The sequence below is a fragment of the Rhincodon typus genome, chromosome 5, assembly GCF_021869965.1.
Source record: "Rhincodon typus isolate 14 chromosome 5, sRhiTyp1.1, whole genome shotgun sequence".
Taxonomy (NCBI): Eukaryota; Metazoa; Chordata; class Chondrichthyes; order Orectolobiformes; family Rhincodontidae; genus Rhincodon; species Rhincodon typus.
In genome coordinates, this window is record NC_063336.1 from 104,298,598 (window position 1) to 104,316,238 (window position 17,641).

General features: G+C 38.6%; 1 protein-coding gene across 5 annotated transcripts in view; it reads left to right on the forward strand.

Annotated features, from left to right (window-relative positions):
- Nucleotides 1-9,506, forward strand: part of grhl1 (grainyhead-like transcription factor 1) — a 101,228-nt gene extending 91,722 nt beyond the window's left edge. For 4 of the 5 annotated variants that reach the window (XM_048597494.1, XM_048597491.1, XM_048597493.1 and 1 more), the window contains 3 exons: nt 567-652; nt 3,962-4,026; nt 6,143-9,506. In XM_048597494.1, coding sequence (XP_048453451.1) covers nt 567-652; nt 3,962-4,026; nt 6,143-6,257 — 266 coding nt within the window. In that variant the 3' untranslated portion in view covers nt 6,258-9,506. Of the gene's footprint in view, nt 1-566; nt 653-3,961; nt 4,031-6,142 lie in introns of those variants that run through there. The other variant, XM_048597492.1, reaches the window with a different exon arrangement.
- The last annotated feature ends 8,135 nt before the right edge of the window (nt 9,507-17,641 follow it).

Sequence of the window (17,641 nt, forward strand, 5' to 3'; positions counted from 1 at the left end):
GATATACAGATTGGGTTCAGCACTGGCCCAGAAGCTGAACTGGAAAGTTCAAAACTCTGAGACTTTCCTTCAAATTTGAATGCTAATTCTCAATTATTTACAAGTTCTTTACAGTTTACGGTTCTGAGGAAGGGTCACCCGACCCGAAATATTAACTCTCATTTTTTTCTTCACAGATGCTGCCAGACCTGCTGAGCTTTGCCAGCAACTTCTGTTTTTGTTCCTGATTTACAGCATCTGCAGTCCTTTTGGTTTTTCTCAGTTATTTAGTCAGTCAGATTAACTCTAGTTTCCTACTAATGTAGAACATCGACTTAGGCTTGTTGATAACCCATGTATGACATCAGTGGTAACACGAGTTACTTGAATGTTGCAGGTATCATAAAATCCATGATACTTTTAACAAGTCTGAGTCTTCTTCAATGACAAACTTTTCAAAAAAAGACTAAACCCTCTAGTATCAAGTTATTGCCCTTTAGTTAACTTCAGAGAAGTTATTACAAATGACTGAAAGGTCTATCTGTCTTTTTCATTTTGTATTCAGAATCTTACTGTTCTGTTTTCAGTTTTACTTTACGTCAGGAAGGAATGCGAAGAGGTGTTTGATGCGCTAATGTTGAAGACTCCTTCTCTGAAAGGCCTAATGGAGGCAGTAAGTAAAGGAAAACTGAAAAGCTCTGTTCTAGTATCTAGTAACTTTTCCTTGTCATTTCATCTACACAGTAAATACAGACCTGAACATGGGTTCTTTGTCACTTGTGGACTTTAAAGCCACCCTTTGCAGTGTTTTTATAGCAGATGATTCTGTAATGCTCAGTGTCCACAGAAAAGATTTTAGCAGGCATATGTCAATAATTCCTGTTAGAGAAATGAAACAGAATCAAGCTTCCTTTGTCTTACTCTTTGTCGTGCTCTCCAATAAAAGAAGGCAATCAATAATTGAATGCTGTGAGAGGAGTTGCATATATTTCAAAAAGGTTCAATAAAAATAATATAAATGAAAAAGTAAGTTGAAGACGTGCTTTCACATCAAAAACTTTTCGAACTTCAGCATCAATGTAGCTGATTGCAATGCACTTACTCCTATCTTGGCTAAGTTCAGAATCATTTATTTCTGAACGAGCGACATGGGACTGGGGAAGGGTGGGGAGGAGGGGTTGGAGTGGAGTCACCGTGTGAATTCCAATGTCTAAATATTTATTCATGAATATAACAAAGACCAAGATGTGTATAGGGAGCATGCTTTCAACATTATCCAATGAATCAAACATTGGAAAAATAGTAAACAGTAAAAAGGATAAAAGCAGCATATGGGCAAGCAGACTAGTGAAATAGATACCTGCCAGATGAAAGTTAATGCACAGAAGTGTATACTGATAGGAAGAAGAGAGAAATGCAAAATTAAATGTACAATTTTGATTGAATGAAAGAGCAGAAATGTGAGCATTCACGTACAGAGGTCTTGTAAGGTGACACTAGAAAAAATAATGCAAACAAGATATTAAAAATGAAATACTAAAGCAAAGGACATTTTCATTTTGATTTTCCATTTAACCTGAAAACAAATAACATTTTCATTTTCCGTCCGTAAAAATTACAGAAAAGTCATGCATTTTTAAACAAAGCCTACTGGATCCTTTGCTCCCGTTTATAAGGCCAAAAGTTAGAAAAGAAAACACTAAGTTTGGTAACTTTTTACATCTGTTTTTTGTAAAATGTCTGTGGGAATGTTGTTTCCACCTCTAAACAGCACACTTTAGGTGGATATAAAGGTCTTGAAGAGAGTGCAGAGGCGATTTACTCAAATAGGACTAGGGACTTCAGTTATGCAGAGAGACCAGAGAAGTTGAGATTTTATTCTTAAGAACAGAAAACATTGGGGAGAGATTTATTGAAGGTATTCAAAATGGAGATTTTTTTCAATAGAAGATGGAGGGAGGAGATGTTTCTGTTAGCGGGAGGTTAGTAACCTGCGTTCACGCATTTAAGATAATTGGCAACCGAAGCCAGAAGAATTTCTTTTGCATGGTGAGTGATGATGATGCAAAATGTACAGCATGAAAGGATGGTGGAAGTATATTTTGTGATCTCTTTCATAAGATAATAATATACATAGCCATAGGGTCATACGACATGGAAACAGACCCTTCAGTCCAACCAGCCCATGCTGAGCATAATCCCAAACTAATCTAGTCCCATCTACCTGCGCTTGATCCAAATTTCTCCAAACATTTCTTATTCATTTACTTATCTAAATATCTTTTAAACATTGTAACTGTACCTGACTTGACCACTTCCTCCATTCCACACATGAACCACTCTCTGTAAAAAAACTTTGCCCCACAATGTTGTTTTTAAATCTTTTTCCTCTCACCTTAAAAATATGCCCCCAGTCTTGAAATCCCCCACCCTAGGGAAAAGACACCTGCCATTCACCTTATCTATATCCCTATCAGGTCACCTCTCAACCTCCTACACTCCAGTAAAAAATGTTCCAGCCAATCCAGCCTCTCCCCATAATTCAGACTCATACTTAGAAAATAAAATGTTGCAAGGCGGAGTGGAACAATGTTCCGTCTTTTTTTTTCATCCATGTGTGGAATTTACTTTGTATGCACCAGTATCAGTGCAATGCACAAAATGTGCTGATCAGTAGAAACAAAAATTCTATATAGAATATGTATTTTTAAAAAGTATGTAAGAATAAAGAATACCACCCTCAGCTATTAGCACAGTAACATGCTAGTCCACAAATTACCAGATTTACTGAATTCCATTTTAAATTTACCATAGCAGAATTTGAACTTGTGGTCTCTGGGTTTAAGTTCAGACTATAACCATTCCATTACCAGACAAGAGAAGTATTTATTAGATTTTATCTTGTAGCTTATATTTTAGCCATTTGGGAGCAGGTAAGTTGAACTGCTGGCTCAAGATAAAACCAAGATCTTTTGTTTCAATTTGACAAACTGAACTAGCAAAGGCTTAGGAGATTTGCCTTTCAAAATGACAGAAAACATGAAATGATGACTTCTGGTTTTTCACCTTTTGTGTGTATCTTTCTTTACTTAAAACTGCTAGGAATACTGAGGGAAATAGCTCAGAAATTTATCAACACCAACAAATGAAGTGTATCTAATTTGGAGAGCGGTTGGCTGTTGTGAACTGCAGGCTAAAGATCATGGGGACAGTGTCCCTGTGAATTAAGTGAATACCAAAGAAGGAAGCTAGTTCTGGGAATTGAGAAAGAGAGCACTGTGCTGAAGAGGGGATATGATTCCAGGAGAGAGAATGTCTGTTGAAGTGGGTTGTGGGAGAAGAAATGACATTTATTCCACCTACAATTTTTTTTTAGATTTATAAATCTAAATGTCAAGATCTATGAATTGTGGAGTAATAAGCCAGTTCAGCATTTTTAAAGCAAACTCCATGCACACAAGTGTGAGTTGAGGAGAGGTAGCAATTGGTAGAATATGTTCTGTAAGCCAACCTCGCAAGAGCCTTTACATTATTATTGGAAATCCAGGCAAGAGTCCAAAACATTTCAGACACCGAAAAATTTCCCTGTGTTTTTAATGTGTTGAATGTCTTTGGAATCAATTTTTCTTTAATTCTCCGACAAAACAAGCTGCAGTTGAGAATGACACAATTAGTGGTACTCACATGTTCGAGAATCCTCTTATTGTTAAAATATGGAGAGTTGCTAACTTGCTCCTTATTAATGATAACTTTACAGTTAATGATATTTTCAAGTTGCCTCCCACTTTTTGCCTGTCTCCCCTGCCTGCTACCTCTCTCTCACCCACCCATCCACCACGTCTCACCCACCCGCCCAGCAACCGTCTCTTCCTTTCTGTCAAAGAGTGAACAGATATACTGGCCTCTTTCAGTGCTATATAATTTTGTGAAATCACAATTAATTTTAAAAGGACCACCTTGATTGTTTGGCCTGTTATTCTAGATTTCAGAAAAATATGAAGTACCCCTGGATAAAATTGCAAAGGTCTACAAGAAATGCAAGAAAGGGTGAGTAAGTGTTACTTTGAAGTTTGCATTTGTGGTAATGGGAAAGTTTATTCTGCAATACGTGAATTAATCCAGGATATGTATCTGTCATTACACCAATACAAATCCCATCACCATGAAGTCAGAGGGCTGTAAACTGCCTCATCAACTGCTCCCCCTCCACCTGCTACTTTTCACCTTCACTTCCAGATATGAAAGGCTTGTCTATAAGCACTGAGGCCATGTGCACTGAGTTACTTCTAATTCCTCTATCCCCTAGTCCTGACATTGCTTAGCATCTCCCATTCCAGCTCCAATACTCAAGCATTCAGCAATTCCATTCTCCCTCCACCTGTGATCCCCAGGCTCGTCTCTTCTCTAACATCCACCACGTTTCTGATCCCAACTCTAGATCATTCAATCGACTTTATTTACTGATTGTTGTTAATAGAAGTTAACTCTGACCTTATCCTCTCTTTGGAAGCCCACCATGACCAATCAGTGTTCCTGAACAACAATTCAGGCCCTTTACATCCTTGAACATTTCAACAGTTTCTAGTTAATTCCCTACCTCTTTATAAATCTTTCCGAGTCAGCTTCTGTCACTGATCATTATGCTTTCACAATTCTGGTCAACGTCACAATTGGCATCTGCTATGACTGCGATCATAGTGTGTTACTGCTGCTGGTTCTTCTCACCATTCCCAGTATGTGATCATACACTGTTCTGTTTCCCATTATCCTGCTCCATGGGGCTGCTCATATAAATCCACTTCTCTCCGTCTCAGCAAACTAATGCAACTTGGGCTTCTCCTGTAATGAAGTTGATCACAGGGTCTGCATAGCCACCTTTGACATTCTGCAACTACCTGTACTTAACACTTTTCCATCATTGACAAAGATTACGTTGTTAATGTTTAGCTCCTCATCATCACCGATTTTCTTTACTTCAACGCACATCGGTGTTATCAGAATGTAAATCAAGGGTGGGTCAAAACTTCCTCCAACAGAACATCAAAACCAAAGCCTTTTTTTAATTGCCATTGCTACAAACTCTGCTGTTCTCCCATAGACTCCAGTTCTAGTCATTCACCCAGATTTCATGAAACATTGACAATCTGTTTGAATTACACTTGAGTCACAAGCCCCACATCTAATTCATGATCATGATTACATACTTTCATCTCAGTTTCTGAAAAGGCCTTCTTGCTGAACTCCCATAATTCATAATTTTTCCTAACTCTGCTGCTTGCAACCAGCCTTTGTTAAGGTCCACTCATCCATCCTCCCTGACTTTACAATGTTGCACAATACTTTAAGATATTGAGTTTAAAATACTTGTACTCATCTTAATTCTCTTCCAACCCAACTCCTTCCCAGACTTAATTTAGGTGACAATTGTGGGTCATTCATTTCCTCAACCCTCTTCATCCATTTTTTTAAGGTGATGTCTACCTCAACTCCAGTTATTTTGACTTTTTGAGCAAAAAGTCCTTGGTAACTCTTATGTGACAAAAACAATAATCTCTTGACTCAGTCTTGAACATTTTCATTGTTTACTTTTTGATGTTGTTTCTTTAATTTTCTGCAGCTTTCTCTTTTTATATGCTTAGAGGATTTTAAGGTACTTTCTGCCTACTCAACAGAACTGTCTTGCTTCATTTCTGCATCCCATACAGACAATATCAATCTGCTTTTAATTTTCCCAGTTTTGGTTCTTTAAATATCTGTTTTGTATTCCTGATGCATCTTGCATCTATCTTGCTGATGTCACTTGATCATTGCACCTTTTTAATTTGCCTCTAATGAACCTTCTGAACGTACTGTTTCACCACACTTTCTCCTTTGTGCAGACTTGCTATGAAATTAAGGTGTCATCACATAGGAACATCTCATTATGTAGAATGCTTTGCTGTCTTTTAGTCCATCCTTCAAACAGCCTTCCAGATTTCAAAGCCCATGTTTGGTCTTACTCAATGTGAATTAATTCATCTAGCTCCTTTTTCAAACATAGTACCCTGCAGCAATGAATCTGATCACAATGCCATCTGGAAGTGTTAAGGTGGTGTAAAACTGTATTACATGTTTTATACATTATCAAAAGGTGTATTTTAACATGCTGTCATTCTGTTGCCAGCATCTTGGTCAACATGGATGATAATATAGTGAAGCACTATTCTAATGAAGACACATTCCAACTAAACATTGAAGAAATTGCAGGATCCTACAAGCTCACTCTTGCTGAAATATGAAGAGAATTGTGTAATAGTTATCTTACAGCTCATTGTCAGTCCTATGCATTTATTGGCCAGGCTAATGCCACTTGTACATTATAAAAATAGAGGAATAGAGCAACAAAATACAGTGTGAAAATACATACGATATATACAAGACGTACCTGTTAAGTCAACACCAACCTTCAAATTAAAAGTCTATAATATTGCAGCAAGTGTTTATTTGTAATCAGCATTATTTGAGATAATATGTTGCAATAAAGTAACAGTTAATTGCTCCCATGCAAGGACCCTCAAGTTCCCACCAATGATTTCTCCCGTCCTTTTTGTTCTCTATTCCTCAATTAAATTCTTCATTACTATGATAGTTGTGTTGATATAAAAGAAAAGAACAAAATACATAAAGTATGTCAATATATGTTAACCAAAGAACAGTTGCAATAAAGCCCATGTTGTTGTGGAGCACAATTTGGCTTTCAGGTGATTGGTTGAACACCTTGATGTGTTACAACCTTGTAAAAGATGCTTCAGTGATTGTATACCTTATATTTTTATTATGGAAGGTAAATATTGTTTTGTCTCAATTTATGTCTTGTCTTAAGTTCAGATTTTAGAGATTTGAATGTTACATTTTATAACTTAAAGGTCAACTGCAGGAATTAGCATTTGAGACAGAGCACTTGGAAGAATGTCCTTTGTTTCACTTTCACACAAATGGTGGTAAGACTCCTTTCTATAGGTGTTGGACTGCATTAACTACAGGAAAATGCAGTGAATGGCTGAAGAAACCAGCATTCAAGCCATATTATTTTTTGTGTACATTAAGTGCAATATATTACCACAGAAATGTATAACTTTGTACTATCGTTTTCATTGTCATTTACAAAAAAAAGGTTTACTAAGGATGAGGGTCTGGGTCTTTATGTTTTAAAGATAAATTGTATTGTTTAAATTTATTTAATAAAAGAACCTCAACTGTTCTTCTAAATGTTTACCATGGAACAGATTTTTTTAATACAAAACTGTTAAGGCTAATTTTAAATTGTTTTGCGATTCCTGGGAAAATGTAAAGGGTTATTAAACCCGCAGTTTTCTTTTCCAGTAATCTGCCAACTTGAGGTCAGGTTAGTGTTTTGTTTTAAGCAAATAGTCTGCTCTGAGTATGCACTCCCTTTGACAGCAATTTCAACATCTATGACAATGTCTTCGTAAATGGTATCACCACAATGAAGCAATTACAGAAATACTAGCATTAATTGGTTCAATTCTAGGTTGCTATGTAAAACAAGTAGAAGTGCAAATTATAATTCACGGCATCTTTACCACATGAAGAACTCTATTGTTCTAAAATTTAAATGTACATTGAAGAATTACATTATATTGATAGCCTGTGGCAAATGATTTGATTTTGAATCTCAAGACAAACACATTCAAAATTGCTAACATATTTTATGGCACATCCTTTTGTCCACATATTGTAAATTTGTTGTGATCATATATACAGTGTAATTGCACCCCTGTACGTGATAGCTGAGGTATCTAAAAGTCTGCTGCGTAATGTTTATAGGACACTGCTGGTTGCCTTTCATCTCAAAACAAATTTCTTATAAATAATTAGTGGTTTGAAGTCTTTTTAAAATTAAAACCTTTGGCATGCAGACCCTGTGCACTGTATAATGTGAAACTGAAGTTTGTAGTTCAAGGACTAAACATCTGTAGGATGTGCATCATGATGTAAATGCTGGATTACAATCACTGGGAAGTTCTGTTGCTAGCCTCAGTGGATAATGTTAGCTTCATGGGTTGGTTATACAGTTTGGATCACAGTGGCAACATCTGAGCTCCTCCACACAAATTTTGGTAACTGCTCACTTACCACATACTGTGGTAGGGTCACACAGGGTACTACCAGTCACCCAATCCTTGAATAAGCAAAAAAAAAGTGTCCAGTGGACATTTGTATGGAGCCAAATTATCTTTTATTTTCGGGGTCCAAAACTCCCAAACAATTCCCGCAATCAATACTTATACACTCCCTATTTAAGGAAAAATGTAATTACATTGGAAGCAATTTGGAGAATGTTAATGAGATTAATACCTGGAATGCAGCAGGGTGGTGGGAGTGCTTTATGAGGAAATGTTGGGCAAGCAAGGCTTGTATCCCCTGGAGGCTTAGATTGAAACAGAAGATTCTGAGCAATCCCTGATGTAAGGTCGGATTCTGACAGCGCTGGGTTTTGGCCTAATCTGTGGGCCTTGACATAGTATTGGTAAAATTGAACCTGAAGGAGGAAAGATTATCATCCTAATTGGTCCCAAACATGATCCCTCATCTGTACCAAGACAGCTTATTTCAGTCACAGGAAGGGACATGAGAAGTGGATGCAGCCTCCATGGTTCGAAAAGGTAAATAAGTCAACCAGAGTTGTCACTTCTAAAGTGCTGCCTGCTGTGTGGGGAACAATGTGTGGGGAAGACTGTCATTCAACAGTGATAGTCACAATGACATTCATCACCTGCCTAGAAGAGCAGACCACTTGGCCAAATTCCCAATTGTCTTTCATGGGCCAATAGTTGAATTTTGGGAATAAGAAAACACCCAGATGGAAGAAATCATTGTGAAACTAGACATTATTGTGTAATGTTTTGACAAACCTGCTGTGAAAACCAATTTGTATATATTGTGATATGATGCGCTGCCTGTAAAAATGATCAACATTAAATGATTAAAGCTCGACAATTGTTAGAACAACAAAGTTATTCCTAATAAATCTCATCTTTGCCGCTAAAGCAGAAGATACTTAAATGTTTTTCCAAAAGAATTTCCCTGCTGTCAAATGTTTTTGAGTTAGTGCTTTATTGTAATTTTTTAAAAAAGACTTTGTTTTATAATGATCAAAATGTGAATCAAACAAAAGGAAACAAATTCTTAACATTGAATTTACTCAGTATATGTAAACATTAAAGAGCAAATGTCTTCACATTACTTTAATGGCTAAGGAAAAGAATTATTGCAGTTTCATTCAATTTTGTAAGATAGACATATATCTGTGTATATTTTTGGTAAGCGGTCATGCTACAACTGAGTATCATTAACACTTGAATAGCCTATAGTTACAATCCTAATTTTTCAGAAGAAAATAGAAAAGGTCTTATTCACAACTGTTTTTACTATGTTATTGAAGTGTTTTTTTTCCTGATTTTTGTGATATGCATTTGCAAAGATGTATTAAAACTTTAATGTATACCAAAGGGAATAAATTTTATATGGACATTTCTACATTGAGTCAGTTTTTGCGTGATTTCTCTACACTACTTTGGAAGATTCTGAGAAGTCAAATATGACAGATCTCTGATCGATCAATATAATTGTGCTAGGGTTGTGGTGATATTGCAGTAATCAATAATAATAATAAATATAATAATCAATATCGAAAGACTTTGCTGCCGAATGTCTTGGGACCAACAAGTAGGAAATGAGAAAGAAAGCCATTTAAAATATATGCCTTAAACCATACCATTAAAGAGACCTGAGGTCCAACCAAACAAACCAGAACAACCAGAATAGATGATCTGTTTATTCGCACAATCTCTCACAGACAGTAACATAATAAATTGGCTGCTGTATTCCTATATTTTATCGGTGACTCTAATTCAAAAGTATTAAATTGGAAGTAAAGTTTTTGGGATGTTCTGGGGTTGCCAAAGGCATTTTATATACATATGTAAATCTTTATTTCTGATATGTAATTAGAAGTCACATCACACTTCTGTCTAAGTTATAGCAGCAAACACGAGCTGCTCAAAGTGCAGGTAAGTAAATGGTTATAGTATTTTGATCATTTTATAAAGGCGGCATTGAGGGGAGAGTGCAGTTTGGGGTATTCCATTGTAGAAAGGATGTTGAAATCATGGAGTGTGTAAAGTGTGCAGGTTCACCAGTATGAGGTCAGGCATAGGAAATTATAATGCAAATAACACACAGTGGATGGTGGAGACTTGGACAGAAAATGCTGGAGAAATTCAGCAGGTCTGGCAGCATCTGTGGAGAGAGAGTAACAGAAGAAGTCACATTGGACATCGTCTCTCTCTCTCTCCATAGATGCTGCCAGACCTGCTGAGTTTCCCCAGCACTTTCTGTTTTTGTCATAGTTACAAAATGGTTACAAGAAGAGATTTGAGATACCAGGACTATTTCCATTGGACTGGAGAAGGACCAAAAGAAGAGGTTTTATACATTATTTAAGACTGTGTTGGCTCAATATAGAAAAGTTACGTCTTCTGGCAGCCAAAGTGAGAAAGAAGCAGCTGACAGAACAGCTCTGAGACTTGTGGGAATGATACTGATTTAAATTAAGGTAAGGAGCGGGCTTTTGATGCAAGTTCATTTGTAAGGTGCATGCCTAACTTATGTTCCATTTAACTTAAATTGGGAGTGATTGCTGATAAGACAAAGGTAAAGGACAGTACAGCACAGGAACAGGCCCTTTGACTGTGTATCCCTAACGTTTATCATTTAAACAGACTCCTACCTGAAATAGGAGAGTGGGCTGCTCACCTGTTTACAGATTATCTGATATAGATGCCTGCAGTCAGTAGAGCAATTGAGTAGTCCTCATTCACCCTTCCCCATTGTGTAGAGTAGATGTGACTCACTGTGGATCTAATCACTAAGCATGTGCAAAAAGAGCTCTGTCATAGTGATGTCAATATTTAGGGACTTGGGTGCAGTCACTTTATTATTTTTAGCAATGCTTTCAACCCTACTTCTATTTTTGAGTTAGGAATGCTGATAATCCTCAACTCTGAAAACTCTCAAAATGATTTTCCCCATGTTGACACATTTCTGGTAGCGCTCCCCTCCTCATTTGTACATGTGATACATCTCTCAAAGCTAACCTTGAAAGGATTAATGAACCTCTAGCCCTGATCCAGGAGTTACGTTCCTTGCCAACCAAGTTCTCAGTGCCAAAAGTCACAGGATGACTCAGCACTGGACAACACCCTTGGCTTATGTGCACTCTCGATTGTAAAGCCAATTCTAGAGTCACATTCAATTCCAAACAATCAATATTGATGCACTAGATCAAATTAACACTGAAAATGGCACTTTTCTTTATTGTACAAGTTTATAGCACATTTTCAGTTATAATTATGTCTCGCTTAAATCTACAGGAAATATGATCAGCAAACCTCGTGACCAGTGACAGAAACTAGAATGGACAACGTTGGACAATTTCTGTACATAAAGAGTTCCACATTCTTTTTTATACAAATTTGCTTCCTCAGATGTTGACCGCTTTAGGACTGTTGGTTAGGTGCAACATGTAGATTATATTTTCTGAACTTAGTTACACAATGACCAGCTGTTTTCAAGGCCTACTACTTTTGCAAAAGAGACTTCCAACAGGTTTGAGCTACTTGATTTGCATTTGCAGAGGATCTGTGTTTGGCTTTGCCACCGCACTGGCTGTTGCTATTCGCACCTTTACCAATAGTGTGGTCAATGTACTTTAGACATGGAATGCATACATACCAGTTGCCATATGAAATAGAATCATAGAATCCCTCCAGTGTGGAAGCAGGCCCTTCAGCCCAACAAGTCCACACCGACCCTTGGAGCATCCCACCCAGAACCATTCCTCTGTAACCCACCTAAGATGAACATATGGGCAATTTAGCACGGCCAATCCACCTAACCTGCACGTCTTTGGACTGTGGGAGGAAACCGGAGCACCCGGAGGAAACCCACGCAGACATGGGGAAAATGTGCAAACTCCACTCAGTCGCCCAAGGCTGAAATCGAACCCGGGTCCTTGGCGCTGTGAGGCAGCAGTGCTAACCACTGAGCCACCATGCCGCCCAGTGGTTCCCATTTTATACTCCTAAAACAGATGAGCCATCAATGGACCTTTGTCACCAATGATGAGAAAAATTGCAGGTAAACTTTTAAGGAATAGCACGGAACAGTGGTCTGAAGTTATTTTAAGTCAGAAATTAAATAGACAATAATTTGGCTGACTATTCTTCAAGTTGTTGGTGGAGCTACATTATATATCCACATTTCAGTTCTTTCATTTGTAGACGTACAGTCCTTAAATAAATGTCAGTGGTAATTATCAAGTTTTTTTTATTTTAAGCAGAGGAATAAAAATTGGACAGGAGAATTCATCTAGATTGAAACTTGGTGTGGAATCATCTAAAGGTGAATTTAGACCACAGCTTACATTTGGAAAAGACAAGTTTGTATTTTTAACCATAACATTATGTGCATTCGATACAGTTTGAAGAGTTGTGGTTTTACAATGAGAATGCAAAACCTATTTAACACAAATCATGCATAAAAGTTCGATCTGACTTCGAAGTGAAGCAAAGACGATTTCCTACAGGGAGTTTTACTCCATTTCACTCTGGTGAGTGTGAATTCTTGGTGTATTTACACTAAACTGCAGCACAGCAGAAGCAGAACTGCTTCACACTGCAGGTTGAATGGAATCTACAAAGTGTTTATATTTAATTTTTTTTCCCAAGCAAAGAGAAGTGTGCAAAGGCAATGGGTTATTCTGCCTTCACCCAGCATCACAAGAATTATTTTAATTGTTAATCAAAAAGCATATCCTGGAAAGTATTAAATAAAAGCCAAAAGAACTGTGGATGCTGTAAATCAGAAACAAAAACAGAAGTTGCTGTAAAATCTCAACAGGTCTGGCAGCATCTGCAGAGAGAAATCAGAGTTAACATTTCGGGTTGAGTGATTCCGAAAAATACTACTTCATTGCAATTTACCTATTTCAGTCCCTGTTAAAAGTTTTTATTATTTTCATAAAAATATTGAGTTGATAGCTTTAACTTTATAACTTGATATATGTTATTATACTAATATGCCAATTTTAGCAACAACTTTAACTGGCAATGGGCTATTTAAAGAAAGCACATTAGAAAATGATTATCTAAAGCAAACAAATTCTCTTAAAGATACAGGAGTAAAGAGGGAAAAGTAAAAACATCTTACATAATTTGTCAAAGGGGCATGCTACAGTGTATACATCTGAATCCACCAACTGTAGAACTGGAGATCTTTCTCCAATTTTCAAAAGGGTCAGAATCACAAAGGAGGATGGGGAGGGGGATTGTCAGAAACAGCCTTAGATCTGCAGTGTGTCAGTCTGGTGTTAATTAAACTTTCCTTTGGCTCAGGGACAGCCTCACTTTCAAGGTCACACAGTTTGAAGTGAATTGAATACAGTCACATCCTGCACTCCTGCTGATCTGAAGTGATGCCTTCATACTGCACAGCGGGCAAGCTAATTAGTCAGGAGGCTTGAGAACAAATTAATACTTGGATTATTGCCTATCTAAATGCTGGGTTCACAAAAAATATACTTACTACATGAAGTGTAGCTGATTATGACTGCCCATATTGTCTGGAACCCAGATTTCCAAAGCTGCTCAAGTGACCTGCTATCAATCAGTTTCAATGCTACATGTTACCAATGAATGTTAGAATCCCTAGAGTTTGAAAACAGGCCCTTCAGCCCAACAAGTTCACACTGACCCACAGAACACTCACCCAAACCCATTCCCCTATAACCCACACATCCCTGAACACTATGGGCAATTTAGCATGGCCAATCCACCTAACCTGCACATCTTTGGACTGTGGGAGGAAACCAGAGCACCCGGAGGAAACCCACGCAGGCACAGGGAGAATGTGCAAACTCCACACAGACAGTTGCCTGAGGGTGGAATTGAACCTGGGTCCCTAGCGCTGTGAGGCAGCAGTGCTAGCCACTGTGCCACCAGGCCACCCATAGTGTAGTTAAAATTTATTACTGCAAACTCTCCATCCAAGAAAGTTTTCGTTCATTTAGCGCCTGTCTCCTGCATTTTTGTTTTTCCACCAAAAGGATTCAACAGTGTTCCTTCAATGGCATCTTCTAAACCCACAGTCTCTGCCTTCTGGAAGGACAAGGGCAGTAGATGCATAGGAACAAGCCAATAACCATGTTGACATCCTCCATTGTTACAGGGTCAAACTCCTGGAACTCCCTCCCTAACAGCACTGTGGGTGTACCTACATCCCCAGAAATGCAGCAGTTCAAGCATGGCAACTCACACTTTTGTCATGTGGTTCGATGACGCACAATGAATTTGGGTTCTTGGTAGACAGGTCGAGGGTAAGATAAAGTCAAAGATTATCTTCAGGCTTAGACTTTACAAATAATACAAAGTATTATACAATAATACCATGGCACCTGGTAATCATACATATTCCAGGCTCTGAATTTATAGCTACTTTCGGCAAGGGCTAACTTAGCTTGGTTGTGCTTTTTTGTCCAGATTGTAGTCTGCTCTTATGTATTCTTCCAGAAGGTTCTAACTCCCTTCATATTTTGCTATTTATCTTGAGTGATCTACAGCTCAGTCACATCGCTGCAAGGTTGCTCCAGGGTCCCGAAACCCTTAGCCAACACTCAAGAAGCTCGACACCATTCAGGACATAAGGGCATTTAGGGATCAGCAATAAATGCTGTCTTAGCCAGCGTTATCCACATCCTATGAATGAATAAAAGAAAGAACTTGACTCTGTGGAACCACAAGTCCTAACAGTGCTTGGTATTCAGGTATGTGGAATACCCTTATTCCATTCCTTCTCAGGTACCACTACTCACCTCTTCCACATTTGCAGTTATGATAATGATGTCACTTCATCCTGCTTCTGGTCTTAATTTGATTATGATTTTTATTTTCACTCATCTACATAGTTCATTCCTTCCCCTCTCTCCCTGACCATATCTCCCTGCCCCCCTTTCTGAGAAGATGCTTTCCACACCATCTAATGCAAGTCCAAATTCATTAACAGCAATATGGTTCTGTCCAAGGTGTGCCTACTCAACAGATACCATTCGTTTAATAAGATGACAGGAACAGGAGTGTCCAGCCTGTCCAACTATTCAATATAATCGTGGCTGATCAAACACTTCAATGCTTTTTACCCACCCATCCCCATAACCCTATACACCACTGGTAATCAGAAATGTATCAATCTCTACCTTAAACATGTTCAAAGATTGGGCTTCCGCAGCCCTCTGTGGTAGAGAATTCCATAGGTTCACAAACCACTGAGTAAAAAAATAATTCTTCTCATCTTTGACCTCAGTGGCATTTCTCTTATTTTTAAATTGTGTACTCTGGTCTAGACTCCTCAACCAAGTGATACATCTTACCTGCACCTACCCTGGCTATTCCTTTAAGAGTTTTGTAAGTTTCAATGAGATCTCCTCTAATTCTTTGAAACTCTAGAGAATACAGGCAGGTTTGCCTAAGCTGTCTTCATACGACAGTCCCACCTTCCCTGGAACAAGTTTGGCAAATTTTCTTGCACTCCCTCTGGCAATAATATCTTTCCTGAGATAAGGAGACCAAATCTGTGCACAATACTCCAGGTGTAGTCCAACCAAGCTCCTGTACAATTGAAGCAAGGCTTCACTCCTCCTGTACATCTCAAATCTTCTTGCATTACAGGCTAACATCCCATTAGCCTTCCTAATAGCTTGCTAAATCTGCTTGTTAACCTTCAGTGACTTATTGACAAGGACACCCAGGTTCCTTTGTACATCTACACTATCCAAGTTCCTACTATTTAACAAATACTCTGTACATCTGTTTCTCCAACTAAAGTAGAAAATCTCACATTGTTCCACATTATGTTCCATCTGCCATGTTCTAGCTTATGTCTGAATCTTCCTGAAGCCACTTTATATCTTCCTCAAACACACACATTCCCACTCAGATTTGAATCATCTCCAAATTTCCAAAACTTACATTTGGTCTCCGGTTCCAAATCATTGATATTTATAGTGAACAGCTGGGACCCAAGTACTGATCTCTGTTGTGGTACCCCACTAGTCACAGTCTAACAACCTGAAAATGTCCCATTTATCCTTACTCCCTGTTTCTTGTCTGTTAGACAATCCTTAATCCAAGGCGGTCAGTGTCTCCTACCCCATGTACGTTAATCTTTCTAACCTCCTATGGGGAACTTGATCAAATGCCTTCTGTAAATCGAAGTATGCTACATGGATGAGCTCTCCTTTATCAATTTTGTTCATAACATCTTAATATTTACCAATTCTGCATTAGTCACAGAAATCATAGGCATCGGGAGCCTGGGTGCCATCACTTCTTGTGAGATTTAACGAGATTATCAGTGGCTCATCAGTCAATTTATTCAGCTTCACACATGCAGTTTTTGAGATTCTGGGGATCTTTAGTCTCTGGAACTGGCAGTAGTAATTTGTAAGTTGGTGAAGTAGCTGAGGAGCTTTGACCCAAGATGTCTTGAAAGCGGGCTCTGGACTTAAATATATTTTCCAGCCACAAAGCACCATCAGTTGCACAGCATGTATCTGAAAGAAGAACCTGGACTCAACAGGAGTAAGAAGGGATTTCACTCACTGAAAGCCCGGCTAGTGTCTGCAATAACATGTCAAACAATATGCAAGTTTGTACTAAACAATATGCAAGTTTGTATATCCTACCAGCTAGTCCCCAAGAGCTGAGATGGAAGCTGACTGATTGTGGACAAAACTGTTCTCTCATGACCTGATTAATGGCAGCTCTCAAGAACCTGATGCAGAAATGAGGTACAATCAATCCTGTGAGAGAAAAATATTCTCTTCATCTCTGTCTTAAAAGGGAGACATCTTATTTTTAAACTACATCCCTCTCAGGAGGAAACATCCTCAAGATATCCACCCTCTCCAGTGCCCTCCAAGATCTCACATAATTCAAATGATCTGCATTTCCTGCAGAATTGTCCCAGAGTGCTCCCAGGATTGTCTTTGCTTTCTTTCTGATGTAGAATTAGAATTAGAAATAGGCTTATTGTCACGTGTACTCAAGTTACAAAAGAACAGGAGTACAATGAAAAATGTACAATGTCATAACATTTTGTGCCATCTTAGGTACAAATCTTAGCTAAAAATAATAGAAAAATAAAGAAAGTAAGTTACACTACATTACAGATATACATAGTATATGTTAGGAAAACAAGAAATAAAGCTAAAAAGATTACAGTCTTTCTATAAGGGCTTCCATGTGGTCTGACCGGGATCTACTGGTTCCCAACAAGTAGCCATCCTTGCTCCGGGCCTGCTCACCTCTGTCCCTGCTCCGGGCCTGTTCGCCTCTGTCCCTGCTCCGGGCCTGCTCACTTCTGTCCCCGCTCCGGGCCTGTTCGCCTCTGTCTTCGCTCCGGGCCTGTTCACCTCTGTCCCCACTCTGCTCCGGGCCTGCTTGCCTCTGTCTTCACTCCAGGCCTGTTTGCCTCTGTCCCCGCTCCGGGCCTGTTCGCCTCTGTCCCTGTTCCGGGCCTGCTCACCTCTGTCCCTGTTCCGGGC